The sequence below is a fragment of the Parasteatoda tepidariorum genome, chromosome X1 (genome assembly GCF_043381705.1).
Source record: "Parasteatoda tepidariorum isolate YZ-2023 chromosome X1, CAS_Ptep_4.0, whole genome shotgun sequence".
NCBI classification, from domain to species: domain Eukaryota; kingdom Metazoa; phylum Arthropoda; class Arachnida; order Araneae; family Theridiidae; genus Parasteatoda; species Parasteatoda tepidariorum.
In genome coordinates this window covers 15951434-15979355 of record NC_092214.1, presented here as the reverse complement: position 1 = coordinate 15979355, position 27922 = coordinate 15951434, and the positions used below count along the sequence as shown (strand labels likewise).

Sequence of the window (27922 nt, the reverse complement as noted above, 5' to 3'; positions counted from 1 at the left end):
TGAGTAATCTTTTTTTAACACGCTCGATTTGTGCTGATAGTATTAGTACTTCGATCGGTTTTTTTTTCAGGAGTTCTTCATAAGGTTCTTTAAAAGCCCTTTATTTTTCATCAAGTATTATTACGACTTGCGGAATTCAAAATGCACTTTTGATTATTCACTTTTTGTCTTTACGTGACGATAACCATAATTTTTTCGGTAGAATTTTTCGCAGTTTTTGATTTCTATGTGGAGTCTAAAATATTTTTCATATATTATTACGGCGCGTAATTTTCGGTTTGCGCATAAAAGTAACAAATTTTAGACTCGCTCGATTTACACTATACACATACAGTGATTCGATCGTTTTTTCGGCACATATTACTGTTGATTTTCACATGTTTTTTTTAAAATTCTGCTGTAACCCCTTCGATATTGTTACGATACGGGAAATTCGAATCACTCTTTTGAGTATTCACTATTCTATCGATTTTTTTAACCTATTTTTCGGTTCTTATTACTATTTATTTTCGATGGGTTGTTTAAATCCTCATACTTATAATACGGTATTATTTATTTACGCTCTAATCCCGAAGCGTACATTTAAGTAACTTTTTTTTTCTCGTCATTTCCTAATTGCGTTAATTCGTCATAAATCTAAATGGTTTATCATAATTTTTTTTTTTTAAACAATTATTAAGAAATTATTTTAACTGATTTCATGGTTTTTAGAATTCCGTTTTTTTTTAATGCAACTATTTAAATTGGGTGAAAGATTTTACTCTTTTTATCAGTTGGGGTGTTTTGACAGGTGTGAATTCCTTTCATTTCCTTTGTAATAGTTATATTTCATAGAATTTTTTAATACAAATTTAACTCTGTTTTTTTTTTTTTTTTTTTTTTTTAAATGGAAATTTTTTGTTATTTTTTAAAAAAAGCAACATGCAATAGTTATAATTAGAATGTTTGTTTATGTTTCTTTTAATTTTTTCTTTGCGCTTTTATTAATTTTTTGCTTATATTTAGTTTATTTTTTAAGCATGATTAAAAAAAGCATGAAATTCATTTTAGTTAAGTCGAATTTTCGAGGGATCTTTAAATACTCTTTCTCATATTTACGCACAGTATACTGATTGCTGTAAAAATAGTTCAAAAATATTAAGAAGAAATAAGAAATAATGTAGGAGAAAATGTCAGATTCCATTATTTACCTATTGTTTGTCTGGTAATAAAATCATTCAATGCCGGTACCGGATAAAATATTACTTGAGAAATAAGTAGTATTAAGTATTCGCTTGATAATATAAATATTCGTTTGATAATATAAAACCAAATCGATATGTCATGGATAAAATATTTGGTATTTTGAGCTAAAAAGTGCTTTTTAGTGTCGTTAAAGTCTATAGTTCGGTATTTCACAATATTTTTTAATATTTTATGCATTTGTTTTAATAAATATATAAAGACAAATTAATATCACAACTTTAATTCTTTTTTAAAGACAAATAATTTATATTGTCTTTTCCTAAAATATTTGAATTTTGACTTTTTTTATAAGCCTGACTATGTAATCATTTTGTCCATGAGGGATAAACAACCATGAAGCTATACTAATTTTTTATAAAAAAAAAAGAAGCTATTTTTATATTTTTTTTCATTGCTGTTTTTTCATTGCTTATATGAATATTTTAGCCGGGACAATATTTTTCTATGTCCCTTAAACTGTCCTAAATCTATGCATATTTTTATACCAATACACTAATAGTCACAATCAATATAAAAATCCTAATCAAATGATATGTTGGGCTACATATGTGGTATAAGCATACATTTTAAATAATTGAAGAGCTTAGTGATACTCAGGAAAAGTACAAAATTTTGATCTAAAAATTTGTTTTGTTCAACTGTCAAAATTTTTTCATAATTTTTCCTGCCATGTCATCAAATAAGACGGTATTAATTGAGAAAATGATTTTCATAATCTGCTTCCTATTGTTGCTAAAGCTGTTTCTGAATGCACATAACACTCACTTAGATTCATCTTACATTAAGTTCTTCAATCATGTAATAATAATGTATTAAAAATCATACCCAATATGATTATTATTTTTTAAGAATAGAATATTGTACATTTTACACATCATTTATTGTACATTTACATCCGATGGATAAATTATTTTAATTGGCGAAACTAATTTTTTCAATTAATGAGTGTGTGTCTATACCTTTTGCGATCCAAGTGCTTCTATAAACCTTTCAGATTTTAGTACAAGATTATTTTGAGTTGTACTAAACCTATGTTTAAAATCCTTACTAGTTTTTACATATTCTCTTATTTGTAGGATTTAGAAGAAGCTCTTGTGGAAGAAGAGAGTGTTGCACTTGCTGACATCTTCGCTAGGCTCTTGCGGTATATTACCGGAAACGTTGATATTCTGTAAGTTTAACTTATTCTTAGTTATTTTCAATTTGATTTTTAGTTTATTTTTAATTTGTTATAGGGGTTAATTCCAATTATTTTTCATAACTTTATATAAATTGAACACTAATTTTCCAAATGTGATTAATTTTTAAATTAAAGTTAGCTATTTGTTTGCAAGATTTTCTCTAGCTTTTGAGAGCGAAGCACTTCAATTTTGGATTATTCGCCTTCTCCATACAATAATTTCGTTATAAAAACTTTTATTTTGTTTCGACATGCCATTTATTCCTCCTGCTTGGCCTAGCTGCTTTTCCATATGTATATAAATAATAGAATAATGAAATTTAAAAAAATGATTTTCATGGGTTTTTCTGTGAGAATCTTCTTTCTGTTTACATATAAATCTTCAATAAAATTCATTTTCTTATCTAAAGTGTGTGTAGAATTGCTGCTTTGTGCATGTATATATATGTGTGTGTGTGTGTATATATATATATATATATATATATATGTATGTATATGTGTGTATATATATATTTTTGTATATACAGTACAGAACCCGTTATCCGGAAATCAGAAAACCGGAAAACCAAAAAACCGGAACGAAATTCGATAAATTTTCTCGCCATTTTTTAAAAAAAAATTTTTTTCCTCATAAGATTTTACGATTTTTCTTTCTTTTTTTAAAGATGTTTACCTTACCATCATTTTGGAAATAATCATTAGTGTATTACTTCATCGTTTTTTCTTATTTTTAAAATTATTTCCAAATATTTTTTTTTTTAGTTGGGTCTAACAATAAAAAAAACGGCTTTTTGTAGCGATTCAGAAAACCGGAAAAATCAGTTATCCGGAATAGCGATGGTCCCGACCGTTCCGGATAATCGGTTCCCTACTGTATTATATATTTATGTGTGTATATATTATATATTTTTACGGCTATACTCGTGTGCGCTGATGAAAAGATTATAAGCTCTTCGTTTTTTTCTCCAGTTTTTTTAAAAAAATTTCATCCTTTTTTTCTTTTTTTCCTTCTTTTTTTTAAAAATCCGTTTGTTATTTTTTTAATATTATTCCCCCCCCTTTTCATATGTCTATAATTTTCCTTTGTTTTATCTTCATTTTGAACTTATATATATACATACACACACAGTTTAAAAGGTTATTTTGTGTTTAAGTAATTTATACTTGGCTATAAAAAAGTATTTTTTAAAAAAAAATTTTTAATGCCCGTAAGTATAATAATTTGGTAGAATTTGATTATTTTTAAACCGATAGATCATTAGTCGTTTTTAATTGTAAAAAAAATAATACGAAACCTACATTTATTTAATTTGTAATTATTTTATAAATTAAAACAAAGTTTGCATAATGTTTTTTTTTAATTTAAAGAAATTGGCTATTAGTTAAAACGACTAAATTTTTTCAATTAAATAAAAAGCTAAACAATGTTTTGACACTTTTATAATAGTACTTGTGGTATATTTTTTTTAACATTAAAATTCTCTTAATGGATGTTCGTTTGATTATTTGTTAGATGTTCAGTATCATTTTTAAACCTATAAATCTTTTGTCTATTTTATTTTTAAAAAATGAAATAATAATAAATAAATAAGAAATTTTTATTTTTACATTTATTAGTTATAGAATTTGACCGTCAGTCTTGAAATTTTATTTTATTGTTTTAAATAAATAAATAAAAGGTCTAACGATGTTTCAAAACCACGTTTTTTCTCAACAAATAATTACAAATATTTTTTACAGAAATGAACACTTCTTAAATTTTTTTTTGCTTTCGTTTTTAATTTTTTTTAATTTTTAATGCACTTGTGTAAAATATTTTATTACAGTTTTAAGATTTATTGGTTTAAAAATAATAATAAGACATTTTTAATTTAAAAGAAATGATAATAAAGATTGTGTTTGTTTTTACTTTAACATCAGTCTTAAGTCAACCATCTTTATTATTGTAATTGAAAATATTAAGCAATGCTGTTGATCTTATCGAAGCATTTTTTTAAAAATTAGCATTTTCTTTTGTAATAGATTTATTTATTTTATTTATTTTTTATTGATTCAAAGATTTCTGATTGATATTTTGTGAACATATGTTGAATCGCGAGACATCGCTATATCGTGATGTCTGGTGTTATATCAAATCTCGATATAAAATTTGTTACATCGACTAGTCCTTCTCAGGACCCTTTAGATAGCATATCGTTTGAATGAACATAATAAAATTTTGTACATGGGTATATGGTCTCCCTCACAAGAATGTTAAAAACAATCGCTTAGATGTCACAATTATAATTAGAGTTATAAAATTTTGAAATTTTTGAATGGCAATACCTATTTTTGTTTTTAAGCGTAATCTCGATAGTGAGAAATTTAAAATGTAGTTGGAATGATATTTTTGAGAAATTCAAATTGCAACGCTAGCCCTTTGCCAAGCTTTACCATCTTTCATGACCACCAACAAAAATAGAGTCTGATGAAAACTTTTTAAAACAAAAGAAATTTAGGACTTGTTGGACATATGAAGGGGAACATGTCAAAAATTTGTAAAACATAGTGATTTCTTTGAAATTTCTTCTACACTTTTATAATAGGTTTTTATCATACTATCTTCTCATTGGTGGTCAGGTATATATATGTGTGTTTGTATTTCTTTATGTGTGTAGGGCTGTTCAAATACAATGCACGGCTGTCATCGGCAACCAATAAAGTTTGAGTGGCGACTTTATTCTTAACTTTTCAAGTACTCTCTGATATTTTTTGTTGTTGCTACTTTAACACTTAACATACTATAACTGATCAAAAGACCGGTTATTTTATGTCGTATTGTATTGTAAAGAGTTGGTATGTTTAGTGTTAATATTTAGATGGAGAAAAATCGGTCCCGGAATTGAGCTAGAAATATTTTTCATTCTTCATTATCACCAATGTTTTCAACAATCATTGGAGACAAAATTCCATTTTTTCCTTATCCTTGCACTTATCCGTATTTCCCAAATCTCTGATTTCGTGTGATGTTATGTTATTGTGTTTTTTAAAAAATCATGTTGAAATGTATAGCAATTACTGCGTAATTGCATTCCGGATCAAACTAATTTGATGAAAACTGTCAAGAAAAAACTTTCATAACCGATTCTAGATTTGTATTAAAAAGTTATAAAAGTAGTTTCGTATTAACATCGGGATTTTAAAGATTAAGTTGAAATCCATGGGTACAACAGTTGAAAAATTGATAAAAAAAAGCAAGTGATTCTGCCATAAAATCAGCGCAAGATATTATAAAAGCTATTTTTCTTATGCGTAATTCAAAGTTTGTCTGCTGTAATGATATCCAATGAAACATATTGATATTTAAAAAAAAAAAAAAAATACATGTAGAAATTTGTGACAATTGTTGAATATATAGACTTATGATGAAATCTGCGCAAAATTAAACTGATCTGATTGAAAATTGATATTTGATGACTCACATGCGCTATTTGAGATTCATGAGTCATAATAGCCTTACATTAAAATTATGCAAATTATCCAAATTTACTTAAAAATCTACGCCTATAAAGCAAGAGAAAAATCATGTGGACTCGCGACGAAATAGACTCAAATCGAACGTGAACATCATTTTTCAAATGGGGATTTGAAAATCATTTGCAGTGGTATTATCCCATCAAAATTATCGGAATTTATAAAACCGTATGGAATTCTATAATAATTGTGGGGAACCCAAAAGGATTTACGTTAAAATCAGTTAATGTAATCACTTCATATTGAAAATTGTCGCTTTAATTTTATTTCTGCAAAATAATTATTAGAGAAAACATTGTTTTTAACTGCTGCAAACGCATTATTTTGATGCAAATCTTGTGATTTAAAAAATTGTCCTTAAAATTTTTCAGGTTTCGCGAACTAGAAGTTTGTTGGCTGAAGTTCAACACAATTAATAAATTTGAATAAGAAATCCGCTATATTGTGTAACCGCAAACTCTTTGGTAGTATAAATGTAAATTTTATAGTAAAAGCATAATACTTTAAAATTCCTCTAAGACCGTTTTTTTTTATTTCTTATATATTTTTATAATTTTAATATTTCTATGATAATTTTTTATAATATTTTGCTATGTTGTAATCAGTATTCAAAGCATATATTTAATTTTTGCGCATAGATGTATTCAATAAAATTCTTGGAGCCTTGTGTATGTGCATATATATGCATACACGCACACATATATATATAAAATACTCATTGCCATGAAAATTTCCGCACCTTGATAGAATTGTCAGTATGAAACAAAATCTTGCATACATCAGAACAACGTTGATATAAGTAAGTGATTGAAAAAATCAAAGCAAAATCGTTATTCATTGCAGGAAAAGATACAAATGAATGATGGATTTATTACATGCTTAGGTTACCTTTAGCGTGAATGCTGGATGTAATATGTTATGATAATGTTCCATTGTTTGTGTATATGAGATCCATGAATGACTTCAGTGGTTTCCAAGTAGCTGAACATAACCATTTCCAGTCAATGATAGGTGCTATCGAACCATGGAACCCAGTCCTTGCCATGAAAAAGCAGCCCACATCGTTATGGATCCACCACCAGATTGCACAGTGCCTTGTTTACAACTTGGGTCCATGACTTTATGAGGACTGCACCACACTCGAACTCTCCCATCAGTTTTGACCAGCTAAAATTTTGACTCATCTGATCAAGCTGCAGTTTTCTTGTCCTCTAGGATCCAACCAATATGGTCATGCGCCCAGGAGAGTCGCTAGACGTGATAAGCTTTTAGTAAAGGCACTAGAGTTTGCCTTCTACTGCTTCATTTCAATACAGCTAAGTTTCTCTGCATTGATGCTTGTGGTTGTTTCACACAATATTACGTGTCTTTTAACACTGACAATAGCAGTGGCGAATATAAGTTCAAATTTTGGAGGGGGCCCAACATTTAAATTTTTTTTAGTTTAAAAAAAACTTAAGTGTTGGAATTAAACAATCTCGTTATCATTTTCTTATGCTTTCAGTTTATAAACTATGAGTAAACAAAATTGAACGTAACAATTGATTTTATTTGGATTGACGACTGTACATACATATATATATATATTTATATATAAGAAGTTTGTCTTTTTAAGTAAAATTTACAAAACAAAGTTCAGATTTCTTGGTACACTTGCAAACTTATCAAGTACTTCTTCATCGCTTATTTTAACGTCTCTATGGATGGAAAGTAATGCAAATCCATTAAGTCTATTTTCCGAAGTGGTGTTTCTTAAGTAAGACTTCAGTCTTCTTAAACTTGAGAAGCTTCTTTCCACAGTCGCAACAAAAACAGGTAGAACTGCTAGTAATTTTAAAAGAATATAAATGTTAGGGAAGAAAGTCTTGTCACATTTTTCTAAACAACAAATTGCTGTTTTGGGAAGATCTTCAGATTTATCCCGACTCCACTTTTCTCTCCATAACATAAATTCACTTTTCACGATCTCTTTATGGGACAAATCGTCTTCGTAGAAATTGAAAGCAGCTTCCAGAGAACTGAAATCTGTTTTTATACAAAATTNCCCATATATACGCCCCTGGACAATAGTACTCACACGTCAGGGGTTTTGGCCATTAAGTGCAGGCAGTCAGCCACTATGTTGTCCATGGTTGGAGGTTATGCCTGAAATTAGGTATTCTCGGCGCACTCTTGATACTGTAGCTCTAGGCATCTTGAACTCCCTCAGAATTTCCGAAATTAATTGTTCCATATGTCAAGCTTCTCCTGCCTTCCCACGTTCAAATTGTGTTAATTCTCATTTTAGTCATAATTACATCAGAGACATTCTTAGATACTACTTAGAATCACCCTGAATAAATTTTAATCTAATGATCGGATTTTTACATTTTAGGACTCAGTCTTAATGGTTTGAGGAAGTGACCTCAAATTTGCTAATTAATTAGTGCAGTTGATATTTTAAGTTATGAAAATCAGACAAAAGCGTACCTTCTCTAAATAAACATAAATTTTTTTTTTCTTCAAATGATTCAGATTTCTGATCCCCAAAGTATCTGAGATAGTGGCAATCTGGAAAATATTCTATTAGTTTTTTCAGGAGAGCGCTCCAAAGTTTAGACCCCTTAATGTTAATTTTACTTTTTGCTAATTTCTTCGTATCTGAAACTTTTTCAGCAAATTGAAAATTTTTTACATTCAAATGTAAAATTCGTTTATCCAAAGATAATTCTGTGCAAAAAATAACTTTTAGTAAATATTTATTATCTTAAGAATGGTCAAAACAATTTTGAATTGTAAGCTATAAAATTTTTTTTCATCATTTTAAAGATTATATTTTTACATGGCAAAATACATAATTTGAGCGAAATTCATTTAATAATTCCTGAGAAATCAAATTTTGGAAAATTCATATTTTTAAAATTTGATTTCTCAGGAACTATCTGACAGATTTCACTCAAATTTTGTATTTTGCCCTGTAAAATTACATTTCTTAAAATAAGGAAAAAAAATTGTATTTTACAATTTTTAAAACTTTTTCGACCATTCTTAATTAAAATTAAAAATTTTTTTTTAATATTTACTAAAAGTTACTTTTTGCGTGGAATGAATTATATTTGGATAAATGAATTTTATAATTGAGTATAAAAACTTTTCAGTTCGCTTAATTCTTGAGTTATAGCAAAGTAAAATTAACAGTAAGGGGTCCAAACTTTGGAGTGCTCTCTTGACCAAACTATTGTGGGTCATAAATCCAAATCTGTTGGAAAAAAAAGGTATGTTTATTCAGAGAAAGTACTTTTTTGTGTCAGATTTTGTAAGTTAAGATATTGTCTGCACTAACTAATTAGCATATTTGAGCTCACCCTCTCGAGCCATTGAGATTGAGTTAAGAGTGTGAAAATCTGACCATTAGATCAAAATGTATTCATTTTGGTGCTTTTTTTTAAAAAATTTTTTTGTCCATAGTACATATTATATGTATGTATCTTTGTGTAAGGGGTTCTTATAATAATAATAACATATATATGTTACTAATTTAAAGTAACAGAAGCACTGTGTTTGCAGAAAAAAACTATTTTTTTAAATTGAATTTGTAATATTTTTTATTCTAATATTATGGGGGATTTATTTGCTTTTTGTTGTGCAAAAATGCTGGAATTATTTCCTTTTTCACAATTAGTAAATCATCATCACATTTAAAAAAAATACTAATTAAAAATCGTGATACTGTAGCAGTAACTACAGAAAAAAGAGATAAACACCAAAATCATGCGAATCGGATTCCTCGATAAGCGATAACTCAAATGAGTGTTTAGTTTCGAGATTCTGTTGTTGTAATAACTAATATAGTTTTAAAAATATGGGATTATAAAAACTATGTGGAAATCAATAGCAATATTTGCCAAAAAAAAAGAAAGAAAATCATTGTTTTTAACAGTAAGTACTAAAACATGGTGCTTAGCATTTTTAAAAATAGCATAGCTTAAAGGTGCTTATTTTTCATTTTTGTTTTTGAAAAGCCTTTAAAGGTGCTTTTTTCATGGGGTGGTTTTAAAAAGTGCTTTAATTTTCCCCTTTCGAATTTTTTTTTCCTTTTCTACCATGTTGATTTTCGCTGCGTATTATATGCAAAATGGTGGTTTTCACATTGTTTTATTCAACTTTTTCACAATTCATTCAACCACAATCCATTTTGATGTGCCGTCAGTCCGTAAGGTATGATAGCACCAATCATGTTACATGTTTGATGAAATACTTGGAAGTGGCTACTGAGCTGGGTTCGGTTCTTCAGAAACAAAAACCATGAAATAAAAATATCTTTAAAAAGTTCATGATATTAGATTTTTTTTTTATATATATATATAATCTATTTTAAATTCTAGCAGAAGTCTGTCATCTATTTTTTTTCTTTAAATTTTCAAATGAGAATTGAACAATCACAAGCATTTCTTTTCCTTTTGATGTTCAAGAAAGGTATCTTTTGAATATAATTCTGCAGAAAAGAAAAATCTTCCAAAAATTTTTGCTCTAAAGAAAACAAATTTTTTACTTCCCAAAGGAAAAATCTTTCTTTTTTGCAAGAACTCTGTAACATTCTATGACAATGTCACCATGATTCTGCCATGGGGGTGTGTATATATGTATATATATTTATATGTATGTATAAATATTTACATGTATATATATGTATGTGTGTAGATATATGTATATATATACATACATTCATACATGTGTAATCTTTTTCGACTATGTGAGTAACTGAAAGTTTTCTATAAAACAGCAACAATGAAAATTTTAAAAATCGATAATTTAAAATTAACTACTATTACAATCTGCCTTTGCTAACGCCAGAGGTGAAAATCTTTGATAGATCCATGATTTTGCGTTTTTTTTTTTTTTTTTTAATTGTAGCTTTTGTTTTGATTAAAGAGTTAAAGCTTCCAATAATTCAAACTATTTTTTTTTTTTCTGATGCTACAGAAATTGATTCACTTTCCTGAAAACGTTACTTATGTCGTACTCTTTTTATCTTTCTCTTTTAAGATGTTTACCAGTCATTTCATTTTATAATTTCTTTCTCTATTTTTATAATTAATTAATTAATAGTTACTTATCTCTTCTTTAATGTATGCAGCTACCCGTGTAAAAATCTAGCTACTCTACTGAAATTTCTTTCTTTTTTATGTCTCTGCTGTTTTCACCCTATACTGTTTAGTTATATATATATATATTTTTTTTAATTAGGATCAGAAACTTTGAATCTTTTTTACGAATCATATTGATTAGAGAAAAAGCTGATGTTCCTCGATTTTTAGACAATGGCACTACATGGCAGGAATTAACTCCTGAAGAAAAGGTAAATTTTGCTGCTAATCTTTTAAGTACTTAGTACAAAATTAGTTGAGGTAACAAAGACAGTGAAATCGTAGTAGAGCCGAAAATAGTATAAAAGTACAATTTTTATTCAGTAAACCAAAATAAAAAAAGTTATCCCTTGAATAATCTTTGTTTGAATGATTTTCACATTAAAGACCCATCTTCATGGTTCAAAGTATTAATGAAATGCTCAAATGAGACACAATAATAATACTATTTTTCTCTGAACTTTGAAAGACTTGTAATCTTGACTATCAAACTGTGAGAACTGGCAGCAATCTGGAAAATATTGTCCCCAGGGCCATGCTTAGGGGTGGCCTAACTGGGCGCTTGCCCGAAGACGCTGAAAATTCAAGACTGGTTAATAGTCATGTTACAAGTTTTTTTTCCTCCCTTCACTTTCTTGCCACGTTGAGGAAGTTTCTTTAAATCTTCCTAAACTACACTCCTAGTTCTATTTCTTTCCCAGCAGAAAAGGCTATTTATCTTGTAGCCAATTATTGTTGCATATGTGAGTTAATAGATCTTTCCACAGGGGGTTGTAAAGAAGACATTGCTATTGTAGTCTTCTTCTCCTGTTGTTAATTACTGTTAATGACTCAAGAATTTCAGTTCCAAGAAGGACACTGAATACTATCGTAAAAGAACCTTACGGTAGAAAAATAGCCCTTATTGATGCTATTCCAAATTTTGTGATTGCTTTAATAATTTTTCTTGTATCCATTGCTATAGCAGAATGTTATTAAAATTGCATTAAAATTAGCTTATCCCTATTTTTTCTTATCTTTGCTAAACCTTGGATATCTTCTTCTTCCTTAAGTATATAATTCAGACTAGTTATTTTACTTACGTTTAATATGTATCTATTTTTATTTCAGTTAATGCTCTTTCACATCACAAGTGTAATATTTAAAATATGAACATTAATTCAACTTTGATGTCATAGAAATTAATTGTATTAAAAATTTCAATTATTACCCATTTGTGACCCTGTGTCGAGGGCTATGCCTAAGAACTGCTGCGAATAATATCAAGAAAAATAAAAAGCATTGTTCGCGTAGTTTAAAAACATTTTATTTAAAAAAATCATTGATTTAAATCACAGAATCTTTTTTTAAGGTATTAGACTAGTTTCGACATTTTAAAAAAAGAAAAATATTTATATAAAATTTTTGAAGAATAAATTTATTTGTTTTATGTGTAAAAACTTATAAAACTAGCAAATAAAAATTACTATTATTTTAAATCGCAGTTCTTGGATAAAAATACGGTATTCGTTTCCTGCTCGCACCGACCACAGTGGTAGATGGATCATGGGTTAGAGTCCCCTGGCCGTCAGGCTAACCGTGGGAGGTTCTCGTGGTCTTCCTCTCCACGTAACGCTAATGCGGGTTGGTTCCATCAAAAAGTTCCCCACAAAGGCAAATTTCTCCCTATATTTGATCCGGGAGATCCCTTGTCACCTGGATTAGGTTCAAAATTACAAGGCTGCGGAGTTGAACATTAATAGTCGTAAGCCCAAAAATTTGGGGCGGCTGTTCAATGCAGGTAAGAAATTTTTTTTTCCGATCATTAAAATATGCCTTAAAATCAATTGTGTAAATGCTCTTTAGAGTTAGTAGCAAATTTTCCTGTTTCAAATTATATATTCAAAATTGTGACCACAAAGACGCAGTTTCAACCATGGAAGTAAAAAAAAGTTACAGGATGCTATGTTAAGAGAATATGGGAGTTCAGGGGCTGCATTTGGATATTTTGTGATGAATTTACAAATAATTGAGTTGTGAAAAGATGCTTTATTATGATACAAAACAGGGCTCAAGAAACCGCCCGTCCTCGGCGGTCAAAAATTCCCCGTGCAAAAATTTGTCGAATGTGACGTCTGCACGGACGGCCATTTCCCCGTTAATGTTCGTGATACATTTTAAATTTTTGTTATCTTACAAGAGTCTAGTGCCTCACTTTTAAAATGACCCTCTAATCTAGAAATCCGGTTAATTCCTTAGTCAGACCAAATGCACATGCTCACTTCATGTTTTCTCTGTCTGGGACTACTGCAGTGGTTGAAAGGGGCTTTTCAGCAATGAACTTACAAAAAAAAAAAACACATTACGTACTGGTTTTAAACAAGAAGCATTAAACGCAACTATGAGCATCTACCTTAGTGGAAAACCCCTTTCAGATTTTTGTGCTGAAACCTCTGTAAATCATTGGCTTGATTGTGGAACTGGCAAACGTCATATTTGATTTATTTAAAAAACGCAGTACCCTCAGATAAATTGACATTCCCAGATAACTTGACCTTTGTCGTTTAAATTATTTCACAAAAGAAAGAAATTATTTCATAAAAGAAATACTGGGTTACTATTAGTAACCTAGTATTTCTTTTATTACTGTATAATGTAATCCTAGTATTTGTAATCCTAGTAACTACTAATTCACTGCGCAATTTGTATAAATGTTTGTAATAAATAAGAGAAAATTATATTTTTATTTAGAAGCTACGGGTTAGTTTCAAAGGAGGACGGGTACATTGTCGGCCAAGCCGTCCTCGGGGATGGGTAAAATTTCTGAGTTTGAAAACCCATGTTTTCTAGCTGCATTTCAGGTCTCTTTAGAAAAATTCTTTTATACCAATATAATACTGTTGCTTTTGATAAAAAAAAAAACTTCATTAGAATCTTTTTGAAACATTTCAAGTGCTTTTATATCAGAAATCTTGTTCTGAAAACAAATTTAATGTGTGGTTGGTCAGTAACATTTGCAATTGTGAAAAATTCATTGAATTCTTCGCTCTTTAAGAACTAATTTATTTTCAAACAATGAAATTAAATACTCTCCAAATGTTTATATAAACCTTAAAATTGTTTGATGAAAGTTTGGATAGAATATCCAAATTGGATATTTTATCCAATATTGGATATAATTTTAAATGACAAAATACGAAAATCAAATTGGTCAGATAATTTCCAAGTTATCAAATTTAAAATGTTTTATCTTTACATTTTATTTTTAAGAACTAATGGACGGTAATAATTTAAAATTTCTATTTTGTCATTTAAAATCATGTCAATATTTGTGTACCTGCTCAAAATTTTATTAACTGTTATTAATTTAAAAAAAATATAAAATTATGTTTTTGCATGGAATTACTTCGGGATAAAAAAAAATTTATAATTGTGCTCTAAAATATTTTAATGTCCCTAAAAAATTCTTGATAAATGGCAAAATGTGCAAAGAGGGAAATTAATATTAAGGGACACAAATTTCATATATGTTTTTGATTAAATTATTGGGAACATATTTCTCAGACTGATTTATATTTTAATGATTTAAAATCCAAATCTGTCAAAAAGAAGTGTGTTTATTCAAAAGTATGTTTTTGTGCTTGATTCTAACCTTTTGAACCAATAAGTTAATTACGTAAAAATATGATCATTCAGAGTTTTTTTTTTTTTTAACTGCTCTATTAACACAACTCAATCAGACATCAATCAGATTGGAAAAAAATGAATTTAGTTAAAGTTATATCAGTTCATCGGGTCTTAATGTATTTTCGTGATTTATTTTTACTCTAATAATGAAATTAGTATTTTTTTTCTGATAGATAATTTTCTTGGTTCTTCAATACTAATTTGAGCACCATGCAATAATTTTGACTTGTTGAAAAACTTTTTTTATATTATAACCTATCAAACATTTTGAACAAGTAAAAGCAAAACAAAGGAATTTTTCCATTTTAATTAGTTCAATATTAGTGATATTGTATTTCATATCACACAAGTTTCACTCAAACAATCATATTTAAATTATTGTTGGAAATTCTTTGAGTTAATAATGAATTATTCTAAATTCAATTTATAATATGAAATACCTGTAAGAATTCTGGCAATATTGTGCTCTTGAAGAAGATAGTTGTGATGCAAAATGCAACCATACAATAATGAGCTCAGAATAATGCCATTAATTATTAGAATTAAGAAATGTTAATTTTGCAATTTTTTTCTTCCTAAAATCGACAGGAAAATTTGTCCTCCTTAAGTCATTAGTTTGTCCTTAAAATTTTTTCACTCCATTATAGAATTTGTATATAATAAAATTAAATAAACAAATTATAGAGCTGCATAGTGTCTGCTTTAAAAGCATTTAAAAAAAATAAACTTTTTAGATGCAAATTAATATCAGTTTCTGTCCTACAAGATAGAAGATATTGAAAGGGTATAGTATAATCATTTATTCATAAGAAATTGACTGGGATTTTTACAATTGTTTATATAGCGTAGTGTCTATGTTTGAGGAGTGTCCATAAGTTAAGGTTTCACTGCATAAATAGAATTTTTTTAAAAAAGAATTTTGTGCAACTATGTTTATTGATTTATTATACATCTTATTAGAAGAAGAAATTGTTCCTTGTTTTCTAACTTAATAAGTTCGAAAAAGGACAAATGAAAGTTAAATTTTGTTAGTTGTATGAAGTAATATTGGATTACTTTTTAATGTGACATTAATTTAAATATTGTTGAAATGTTGACATTTTAATGAACATTTATACATGCTAAATTTTGTGACAGAAATTTTCGTATCTTTGCCTCTATGACTTTATGAAGAGTAAAAAACTTTATAAAAATGAGAGATAAATTTTTACTTTAAAAAGTGCCTCTTTTCATAGATGTTGAACTTCAGAGACTCAAACTTATAAACAAGTTTATTGGGGGCCTTCCCATAGAATAGCTTTTCTAAACCCTATAGGATTTCTAATCAGCAAATAAACTTAATCATGTGTTTTATGCTCTACCTTTGTGTGCACTAAGCAGAGGATTACTAGCAACAGTTCTCATCCATTTCAGTACATATAGAATGAAAATAGTAATGAAAAGGAAATTACTTTTGTGAGTAATTTTTTAATTATGTTATCCCACATGAGAAATTCAACATTTTTTTCAAGTGACAATTTTTAAATTATTCATATTTTAAGCATTTAATAGCAACGTCTTAGAAAATTTTTATCAAGGTTTTATACCTTTTGTTTTAGTCAACTGCTCATAGTTTGATTCAATGACTGGTAAATTTTAAATGAATTGAGATAATGTCAAATAATATTTTTAAGCATATTATATGCAAAAGTATGCAAAAAAATTTATTTTTCATCTTTCATTGTCATTACCTAGATTTGAAATAAAATGTTTTTGGTATTAACTATTTTTTTATTTTGTTTTTAACTCATTAGCTTGGAACTTTAAAGTGGCTAATTGATCATGTTTGTCAAACAAAGGAAGAAGATATTGCTGATTATGTAGATGAAAACTATTCTGCTGATGATTTAGTAAGTAAACATAAGTATAGTATATATATTTTTCTTTTTATACTTATTTTAGTCTTATGTCACTGTGCATTTCAGATTTAAAAAAAAAAGAAAGTTTTTTTCAATTTACAAGCACAATTGTTTTGTGTGCATTAGGGTGGTTATATATTAATATGGGGAATTTTTTTTTCATTTTATCTTTCTCAGCTTCCTCTTAATAGATGATATTTGGAATAAAAATAATATTGAGAAAGTTTCAGCTCAAAGTAATATTTAGACCATGCCCCTGCAGGGGTAGAAGTCCTCCTATATTTCCTATTTTTCCTATATTTTTACAAAAAGCTAAGAAAGCCTCCTATTTTTCCTTTATTTTCTATATTTTTCAAAATTGGCCTATATTTTTTCCCTCTAATATTTTTTTTTTACTATAGAAGACAATTTTCTAGATTTTTCTTTCCTCAAATAGTCATGATCATTTTGAAATTCACTTGTCCTCAATACTGCTTAATGACAATGGGTAAGTGAACACATAGTGTTCNCTCAAAAAATTTTGCTTATTTTGTTATAAAATTGAATGGTAGAAACATAAATCAGGACTCATTTTATGGATAATACTTTTAACTTCATCTTTTATAATTAAAACTTGTTTATAAAACAGTCTTGAAGATTTAAGTGTTTCGATAATCCTCCCAGTGAATAGATCTTTTAGAAACCTTACCATGTGGATTTAGTACAATAACGAAAGTCAAATGTGATTGATATAAGTAAAATAAACTATTGCAATGTATTCCTAATCCCTTTTTATAAAAAAATAATCTTTTTCATTATCTCCATAAGAAGACAAAGTGCAGTAATAATAGTTTCTGTAGATGAAACTTTTGAGAAAGGGTTACATTAATGTTGATGTCGTCTTGTCTAATTGGGGAATGAAGAATATCTTCTTTCTGTTTAATATCTTAAATAATGTCCAAAAAAAAATTGGAAATCATCCTGAAATGGTGTGAAAAGCATAAAAAATGGAATTTAGAAATTTTAACTTGTTTGCTTAAAGATATTCGTATTAGAATATTAAAAAAATGAAAAATCGAAAAGAATCTAAGTTTACAATATATCTTTTAGTCATCATTTCATATTACATTCATCTAGTTTCAATCAATGAAAGAAGTTAAGAGTTAAACAGTACCGTATGATAAACTCAATTGTTATATTTCTTTAAAATCTCGAATTTAAAATCTCGAAATTCGATTACTTTTTAATTTTATTCTAATGATCATAATGACAACAATGCTCATACAATTCAGTTTTTGTTTAAAAAGAACTTGCTAACTTTTTCAAGATTGATAGATAGATAGACTTAGAGGTTGGGCGACTCCGAGGAGCAAGGCACATCAACCGGATGTCTATTGTACCCAAGCCTTAGATGATGACTAACAAAAAAGCTTTATAAGCTGAAACAAAGTTCAGCAAACACCTGACAGGAATGTCCTGTAGTTCCATTCTTGGACCTTTGCACAAAGTTGTCCTAGATGCTCAAATCTTTGAGTAGAAAAGACCTCACACTCACAAAGAATGTGTCATGAAGTCTCCTCAAGATCACTACCACAAAAAAGGAAATTGGGTGTAAGATCCATTGTGTGGAGATGTCTTCTGAGGGTGTAGTGGCCAGTGAGAAGACCACTGATCTTCCTCAATTGATCAGCACAAATGATCAGATAATTTCATTAAAAAAAAGCCTGCCTCAAAATCAAGGAATGGAATTGAGTAAATTTTTTAATGAAAACATTTATAATTTATAGGGAAATAATTTTTGCCTGCTGGTGTTCTTTTTTCAACGCTATTTTATTCAGAAGCTTCGTTAATATTCATAGTTTTAAAGAGTTGTGTGTATTTTGATTGTTATAAAGGGTTCATAAAATAGATTGTTCCGACAAACGGATGTCCAGCAGTGGGACTTAATACTGTATATAGATTTACTCACTTACCCATTCCAGTATTCTACCATTAGCCTATTGAAAATATAGTTTGTTCTACTAGTATCTTCTGTCTGCCTAATAAAAGAACTCAACTAGCAATTGTCTGGAGCAGCAGTCACTAATTTTTTGATTCTCACTGATCGCTAGAAAATATTTAATCTCATTGCCTACCATCTCCTTTTTTGTTGGAAAGCAATGTTCCCCAACTTATTAAAATGGGTGATGCGAAACAACATAAATAATAAAAAGGTATGAAAATTAGCATATCTGTCCATAGCAGCAGACAGCCCTAGAATCTTAAGGGGGGGGGGGCTAATAAGCTATATTTGCAATTTTATCAGTAATTAACAAAGGCATTTTCTGCAACTTTTTTATATATATTATAAATAGTATAATAACTAAATTTTTTTTTTTTTAATAGCGGGGCATATGTGCTGGTCAAGATGCCTTTAATAATATTTATTGGTATTTGGATGGTAAGTAATCACTGGTAAGCATTATTTAACAATTTTTTTTTCTGAAACCCAAATTAGCCTTTTTCTTTATTCTGAAATTTTTAAAGGAATTATTTCAGGCACGTTAGAGCTTTTACAAGTTAGAAATAAATTGAGAAGTACACTAATTATGGAAAGGATTTGCTTTAAGTCCTTATTTAAGGTATGTTACGAAACTCAAACTTCACTTTTAATTACATTCTGAAATCTCATTGATTCATATAAATAATATATAGTATCTAAAATTTTAATTCAGAAGGCTTATTATTTGATTATATAAATAAACATTACTCTATTACTTTTTTATAGTGATGATTATGGTCAGATAATAGAAATTATAGTTTTTGACAATTTTCTAAATAATCTGTTTATAATAAGTTCTTCATATAACTAACAAGAGTTGTAAAATTTTTTTGTTTGCAACAAAACTATTATAATTTTCTACTCTTTAAGCACTTCTAAGAAAAACAAATAAAAACAAAATTGATTGTAAAAAGCAATAAAATAAAGCAAAGAAATCTCACTTTTACTCTTTCAAAATTATGTTTTTTTATAGCTGTAAGGATTAAAAAATGCAAAATTAAGAAAGAATATTCATCTTAGGGAAAGGAAGAATATTTATCTAAATTGCATAAAAAATACAAATTTTACTGGAAAATGGTTATATTAGTGTAAAATTTCTAAATGACTCAGCGCGACATATACATTAGCTTGTATCGAAGAAACAGGGGAATGACGTACAGAAATGTTTTGCATTTCCCAAATGCACATCAAAAATATTTTTCGTATCTTATGTGATTCCTTAAAAAATTATAATTATTCTCCTAAGCTGTTTTTCTGAAAGTATTTTAATCTAACTTAAGACTGCATTATTAAGTAAGTACATTTTATTAATCAAAATTAAATGGATGTCATATGTACTTTTTCAAAACATTAAATTATGTTTGATGTTTAAAACTATCGAAGAAAAGTAAAAACATAAAGCACATTAAAATAATTATTTGAAAATTGATGTGTAATTGAGCAAAATAAATTAAGAAATGTGAAGCATATCATTTGAATATGTGAAAATTCTAGTTAGATTGACTATGGTGTGGCAAAAAGTTTATTATATCTTCAGATATCTGAGACGAATCCAAAGCAATCTGCTATATACCTAATACTTAATATGAGCAAAACCAGCTCCTATGCTTGGGATTGATTTGGGACTGATCCAAAATGAAGGTTAAATATATAATTAAGTGATTGATTTTGATTTTGATTTTTTAAACATATTTATGAGATTTTACTAAATTTTGCATTTAGAAAAGTACTTTATACTTATTGAACTCATTTATCTCGATGCAGTACTTGATACTTTTAAGTACTAAGTACAAAGCATCAGATACACTAATACAAATTCATCTCTACCACAGTCTTGACATCCACATATGACAAAAATATTTTTCAGCTACATTTTACTGTAAAATAGAATTTATAGATATGAACAAATTTTTCAGAATGTGTTTCAATTATTTCTCTTTTGTCTCACATAAATTTTATTTGGTTATCGAATGTTCTGATTATAATGAATTCATAATTTTTGGTCTATTTGAATTAATTCAGTTTTCATAACATTGATGTTGTGTGCCAAATCAGTCAAGATTGCTGTAAAAATGTCCATGCAAACATAACAATTAAGTTTTTAGGAATTGTTTTTCCAATTCAATTGATTTGTACCAAAATATGATAATTTCGAGGACTCGAGAGAAGATGAAGTTAAATCCTTTATAAAATGGAACTCTTGCCATGACATGTGAAATTCATATTAAAAAAAGTTCTTTTATTGTTGCTTAATATATTTAATAGAATTATAATAGTATTATTTTTATCATATTTGTCAGGATAGTGGGTTGTTGCCAAAACTTTTTTCGTTATATATCCTTATTTTTCCATGCCAAACAATGGTTTTTACTAAAAGTGGAAGTGCAGAGTTTGTAATGATGCAGCCTATGTGTTGATAATCTTAAGTTTGGGTGATATTTTTCATTGGTGTGGCATTAATAATAGTGAAGCCTTTCTACCAGAAATTAATGCTCAAAAAGTCAACTTTTACTGTGGAAAATATTGTACTTAATTTTATTAATCTAATCTGAAAATGTTTAAGTAAAAGCAAGCATAATTACATTATTCAATTTTTTAGATTTGAGATTGTATCGAGAGTTCTCACATAAAAGACAAAGCAAAAAAGACTGGGAGTGTGTGTGTTTGACTCTATCTGATTGGCAATCTTTTATCAAGCAATTTCGAAAAACTTCAAATCTTCAGGAGAAAGAACTATATTCTTACTTGAACTTTGAACTTTTCCCAATTGTTGAGCTTGAACTTCTGGTAATTTTAATTTTTATATGTTTTATTAATGAATCTTTGTATAATATTTTTTTTTTCTGATTACAGTTTTGTTTGAAATTATATTTTTTATATCAGTTATTAACAAAAAAGATCAATCAATGCCTTTAAACCCATGCTTTCAATGCACATTCTATTAGTTTTATTCATTGACATAAGTTAAGTGTTTATTCAAAAGAAAAGTTTTAAAACTAAATAAGTTTGATACAGTGAAAGTATGGTTCATATAAGTTTTTATTCAGCTGAAAACTCACTCATATCTAAAACTAAGGTAGCATAGCATAAACTTCTTTGTTTGTTTGTTAATAAGCCAGCAATGCACATGCATTATAAACATATAAATAATGAATGTATATTTTAAAAATATCAGTAACTACAACTATATCTTTTATTATTATTGCACAAAAGTGATTTCATGGTACGATAAAAGCTCCATGTAGCAAATAAGGCATATTACAAGTAAGCACTATTTTACAAAAATGGGCAAAATGGAAGGTATATTTACTTTGGGCATTAATACAGAAAAGTAAAAAATATTTCACCTTATTTCCTTCTTATAGCCTTAGCCCTTTATTATGAATAAAACATGTTATAAAAAAAACATGGTAACAGGTATTATATGTTTGCTTACTGTAAACATGTTATAATAAACAAATAATTTCGCCAGCTTGTTATTTATAAAACATGCTGGCCAAGTTATCTCCCTCCTTAAAATGAAGAATATTGTTGTTTTTAAGAATCTTGTTGCACACTCTAAAAGAATGTGCCTTTTGTCGAAAACATATCTACTGTGCCAATCTCTCTTCCATTGAGAAAAGTCTTTACTCTCCATTTAATATTTTTCTTGCATCTTTCAACCGCTAAATACGATTGGGCAATGAGTTTTTATCTTGTTTGGGATATAATGGTAGTTCAGATTAAAAATTGCTGAAAAGAATATAGATCTATGGAAAAGAAACTAAAAGTTGAAACAAAACTTCCTTATTTAATTTAAATGAAGGAAATAATAATATATAAAAAATAATAAGTAATATAAAAACTGATATAGCGAAAATATATGGACTTCCTATATCAATATTAATTAGAACTCTGAAGATTAAGGCTGAAATCTAAGAGGCATTTTTCACATAAAATAGTCCTTGGAATTGTAAAATACAGCAAACTGATGTTTATAAAGTATGATGTTTATGATGTAATAATTGTTCAAAAAATATTGCAATAAATTGCCTAATGCTGTTTGTTGCCTGTATTTACTTAGCTCACTGTGACAGCAATTTCATTTGTTATCTTAAATTGTTCTTAAAACTGATTTTAACTGTAGTTTTGTTTTGCAAAATTTCATATTTTGTATGGTTGTTCTAAATTTAAAAAAAATATTTTGAGATACAAGTAATTTTGTATTTGTCATTTTAATTTAACAATTAATGTTGTATTAATACTTATTAAAAATGCTTACTTATTTATGGTGTCTTGGGATATTGGTCCACTTTTAGATGCACCTGGATTTCAGCCCCCACCCCTCTAAGAATTCTTTGATGGATGAGATAATGATATTGGGAGTTAAGGAGGGTTGGTTGACTTAGGGTTGCACACCCCTTCGTTTTGGCATACGAAAGGGACACCCCTTCAGTTTGGTGTCCGTAGGGGTAACGCATATGTATGAGAAATTGCACAATCTAATCACTCCTATATTTCTGAACTGATTCTCTGAGTATTTATTTTTTAAATATTAAAAAATGTGTTAGTATCGAAGTGTTTCCATTATTTTGTCCAACCCCTGTATATATGATTAGACACATACATGCATATAAAAATGTTATTGATGTATATTATTTCAATTATTTTTTCATTTTTATTTAATAAAATCTCTCTCTTAGAGATTACATTATTACACTATTCTTTTCAAATGCTTCTTATCGAGGAGTTTGCTCTGGCAACACACTTCTCTATGTCATTGCAAACAAATTACTTAACTAATTTGTTTACACCTAAATGAATAATTTTTACGTAATTGTAATGAAATTTTTTAATTGCCTTCTTGCAAAATATGTTGCTAGATTTAAGGAAATAAAATACTTGGGAAATATTTATATATGAAATAACAAAATCAGAAAGCTGTAGTGGGTAAAAATGATATAATTTTTTTCCCTTTCTTAAAGCATTTTAAAACATGTAGTGAATTTATTATACTAAAAATTTTTAACACAAATCTAAAATACAAATTTGTTTACTTTTAATTTCATATAAGGTATTAATGAAAAATAATCTATTTATTTAAATGAGTCCTTTTGTTTTAAAATATATCTGAGAATAACAAAATAAAGCGATTGAATTGAATTAAAAGAAAAAGAAAAAAACGGGGGGAATGAAAGAAAGAACTATAGAAAGGAAGATTTGGTACTAAGTCAGGTAAGCGAAGAGCTAGTTTAACGATCGTTCAGAAATAGAAACCTAGGATCCAAGCAGAAATCGGAATTTTTCTGCTACATTTTTCACTCAGGATTAAAAAAAACAATTGGTTTTGTTGAGAATGATTTTGTTAAGGCGATAAAGAATCATGCCTAGTACACACTCAGAGCATTCAGGAGTTTTTCAAAACGATCACTCAGAGACTAATAACAGGCCTTCGATATTCGACGGGTAAGGAAGGGGGGTATGAAATTCACATAGGAAGTAAAATGGACCAATATCCCAAGCAACCTGTACTTATATTACTTATTAATATTACTGTTGAAGATCTTTATAATGCAAATCTTGAAGTGCAAATCTATCCAATATATAGAATTTTATGTTTAAATCATTTCACAGGTCATTAAATGTCACAATATATATTTATGGAATAGATCAATATTTAAATACAGTTGAGAACCAATGCTGGGCACTGGAATGCTGGGTAGCTATCCCAGATGTGTGAATTTCCTGGTTTTCTGAATCTCTTAAAAAAATTGTTTAATACTGCTTAACTGTATTTTTACTTTAATAGTGAATAAAAAATAGCTGTATTTTAGCAGTTTCAGTATTCCAATTAAAAAAATTTTGCTTCACTTTTTTTAACTTTATTATATTTATGTAGTAAAGCATAGCATTGTATTTTTTTTAAATTTTTTTAAAATTTATTTTTATTTTTCGTAATTTCCCTACCACCTTCTATTTGCTGATATTTCCTCCTTGTAACAAAATAAAAAATCATTTGTTTCATCTGATTTCATTTACGAGATACGAATTTTGATTTTTAAAAAAAAGGAAAAAAACAGGCAAAATTTAAACATTCTAGCCTTGGATCAATCTGGCAGCGACTGATTTGAAGATAATTTCTTTCTCTACTTTGTAGAGTCGCTCTTTCCCTGTCATTGCTTCATTCCATTTGGCTTTCAGGCATTGAGAATTAGACGGACAGCAGCAGTTTTTTTTCTACCGGAAGGAGCTGTTTTTCAGCATTCAGTTAGCAAATTTGACTCTATATATGTTATTCATTTTAAGTGACGTCACAAGATTTTAAGCATAAGCTCTTGGAGCGTCTTGTTAAATTGTGCTTTAACTTTTTTTTTTTTTTTAAAAAGAAGAAAAAAAATTTTAAATAATATTTTAGGAAATGGAAATCGAAACTTTTAATACTTATTTCATCACAAGAAACAACAATTTGCTTTCAGAAAGTTCTTTTAATTGAGATTTTGAATTCATTTAATTTTATCTAAGTCTGCTCCTTTTTTATGTTTGATTGAACAGGGATAAAAAGAGTCTTCCAGACCCTTTGAAAAAGAATCTTCCTCTGAGTCTTTGTTTTCCAAAATGTTCTTACATTGATTAAATGATTTCACTTCAATTATACACAGATTATTTACGCATTTTTAATATTTTTTGTAACAACTTCATACTTACAAACAATTTACTTTTTCAATTTTTGTTGTTGTTTATATTGCTTGGTAAATTCACGTAGTCTTATTTTCATTTTCAGTCCTTTGTTTATCGTGCTCTGACAATGTGATATTACTAATCAAAACTGGCATAATTTAAATTACCTGATTTTTTTTAAATAAAAATAATTTCTAAATGCTTTCCTAGAATCAAGATTTTATCTAATTTACATTTTTATTAAATATAGATTTTTTTTTAAAATCCTAGAATTTTACAAAAATCTACCAGGCAAAGTCTGGGAAAAAATTTCTTCTTTTAGAGTATAAACCCTTAAAAAGTACTGAATAACTGGCTAAAGTTTATGCGTAATATTAAAAGATGTCATTTGAAAAATTTTAAATTTTTAACATTAAATGTACTGTAAATAATATTTGTACTTTATCGCCCTAAAAATTCTATATAATCAGATTTATAATTCTGTTTAAACTGACATAGCATGTTTTTTTTCTCCAAAATTTGTTGATTATTTGGGAAATGTAAATAAATATTTGCACTAATTTTATGTAGGCACGACATAGCAACCTCACATTATAATGTTCGTTTTCATTTTAACAACAGGGGTCGTTATATCAAATGTCAACTGTATATTACATGAGTAGTGAATATTTAACATAATAAACATCAATATATACAAAATTAGAATTAGCAGCTGTTAACTTTGTTTCTATCTTTTGAGAAATCAATAATGAATTTTAAGGCATTTGGTAAGACATCCAACATTAATTGTATCTATCCCAAATTTTCTTCCAGCATTATATGAAATCAATTTTTTTTATTGTATTTGTTAAGTCATAATTTTTATTTTTGTTCCATGCATTTGAACATATGGTGTTTTTGGGGATGTTGGTTTATCATCTATTTAGTTTTTAATCATAGAATAATCTTAACTATCTATTTTGTTTCTAATTTCTTTTACAGTTAAAATTTGATTATGTAACACACTCAGTTAATTGATGTCAGGGTTCCTACACGGTCAGTAAAACCTGCAAAAGTCAGGATATTCTAAAATTTAGCTAAAAAGTCAGGATTTTTCTTACATATTTATTAAGTCAGAAAAAAGTCAGGATTTTTCTTATGTATTCATCAAGTTAGGAAAATAAAAAAAACTGTAGTTCAAAGACTGACAGGCAAAAATAAAGGTTCAAGATAAAATTCTGTAATTCAAAATATGTAATTTCCTCATAATAACATTCCTCTTTACCTGGTAGAACCTGTCCTGTTAGCAATTTTCCTCCTGTTTATCCAATGATAGGGAATTTTTGATAAGGTTGCTAGGTTTATTGCTCTTTGTGTGAATAACTAGTTTACAGACAACAGTAGCTGAAACAACAGCAGAAAAAGCAAAAAAAAAGGAATTTTTACTGTTTTGTGATGCTGTCAAAAAGAAAAAAAGAAGAGCAAAAGAGTTTCTTAGAGTTTAATCCACAGCAAAAGAGATTACATAATTTTTTTTCGAAATATTTGCACGGAGAAAAAAAAAGTGAAAATTTGTGGGAGATTATAAAAAATTGTTCTTATCCTCTCTCATGGTAACGCAACATTTAAAGGGGGGTTTTCAATCAATAAAAGCTTATTGGTTGAAAACCTCGTTGAAGACTCTATTATTTCACAAAGGCGTGTGTATGATTATGCTTAATTTATAAATGGAATAAAAAACATAGACATTAATGAAAAAATGCTAGATGCTGTAAAAGGATCTAGAACAAGATGGAGACATGCATTAGAAGCTAAAAAAAAGAGAAACGAAGAGAATAAAAAAGCTGAAATTTCTAGAAAATTAATAAAAGAAAAGAATTTGAAATTAAGAAAATCTAAATTGACGATAACTGCTGCAACAGAACTGGATGTTCTTGATTCAGAAATTGTCAAACAACAAAACATGTTGAGAAATATTATATAATATAGGAGCCCCTGAGTTTCTCTGGAAGCTTACAGTATTACAGAAATAAATTTAAAAATACTGAAAAAAAAATGTTTTTGATTTTAATTTTCTCACAAGTTGCATAATTTTTCTATCTGAATTTTTATTTGTATATAATTAACTTTTCTTGACTTTTTTTCCTTTTATATTTCAATATTATCTTTTTTAAAAAAAAAGTCAGTTTGAAGTGAATTGGTGATTTTTAAAAATTAATAACTTAATGTAACAAATGTTCTCGTATGTTTTAAGAGTAAATATTATTTGAAGATACTGATACGTATCTCGCAGATTTGATTAACCCTTTATATCCTGACGACACTCATGCATTTGGTTCCACTTAACATTAAATAAAATAATATTTCCATAATCCAACAGATTTTCTTGATCTTTTTATTTAAATAGTTTTCGTATCTAACTACAAAAACACACTAAAAGTTTAATCTAATCATGATAATTAAAAATATGTTTCACAAGTTTTCTGAAAATATAATTTGGGATATAAAGTGCTATTACGCAATTCCACTTTAATATATAAGTGTTTATCCTATTCAATCTATGATACTTATGACTAAGTAGCATATTATTACTAATTGAAACTGCAATGTTAAAAGTTTTGTTGGAGTGGGAAACGGC

General features: G+C 27.9%; 1 protein-coding gene across 9 annotated transcripts in view; it reads left to right on the top strand.

Annotated features, from left to right (window-relative positions):
• LOC107436381 (BCL9 domain-containing protein legless) overlaps positions 1–27922 on the top strand; it is a 131972-nt gene that overhangs the window by 77834 nt on the left and 26216 nt on the right. For 3 of the 9 annotated variants that reach the window (XM_043038870.2, XM_043038871.2, XM_071187699.1), the window contains 5 exons: positions 2322–2416; positions 11165–11276; positions 16524–16619; positions 18993–19047; positions 21248–21435. In XM_043038870.2, coding sequence (XP_042894804.1) covers positions 2322–2416; positions 11165–11276; positions 16524–16619; positions 18993–19047; positions 21248–21435 — 546 coding nt within the window. Of the gene's footprint in view, positions 1–2321; positions 2417–11164; positions 11277–12548; positions 12845–16523; positions 16620–18992; positions 19062–21247; positions 21436–27922 lie in introns of those variants that run through there. The other 6 variants (XM_071187698.1, XM_071187700.1, XM_071187697.1 and 3 more) reach the window with 5 other exon arrangements.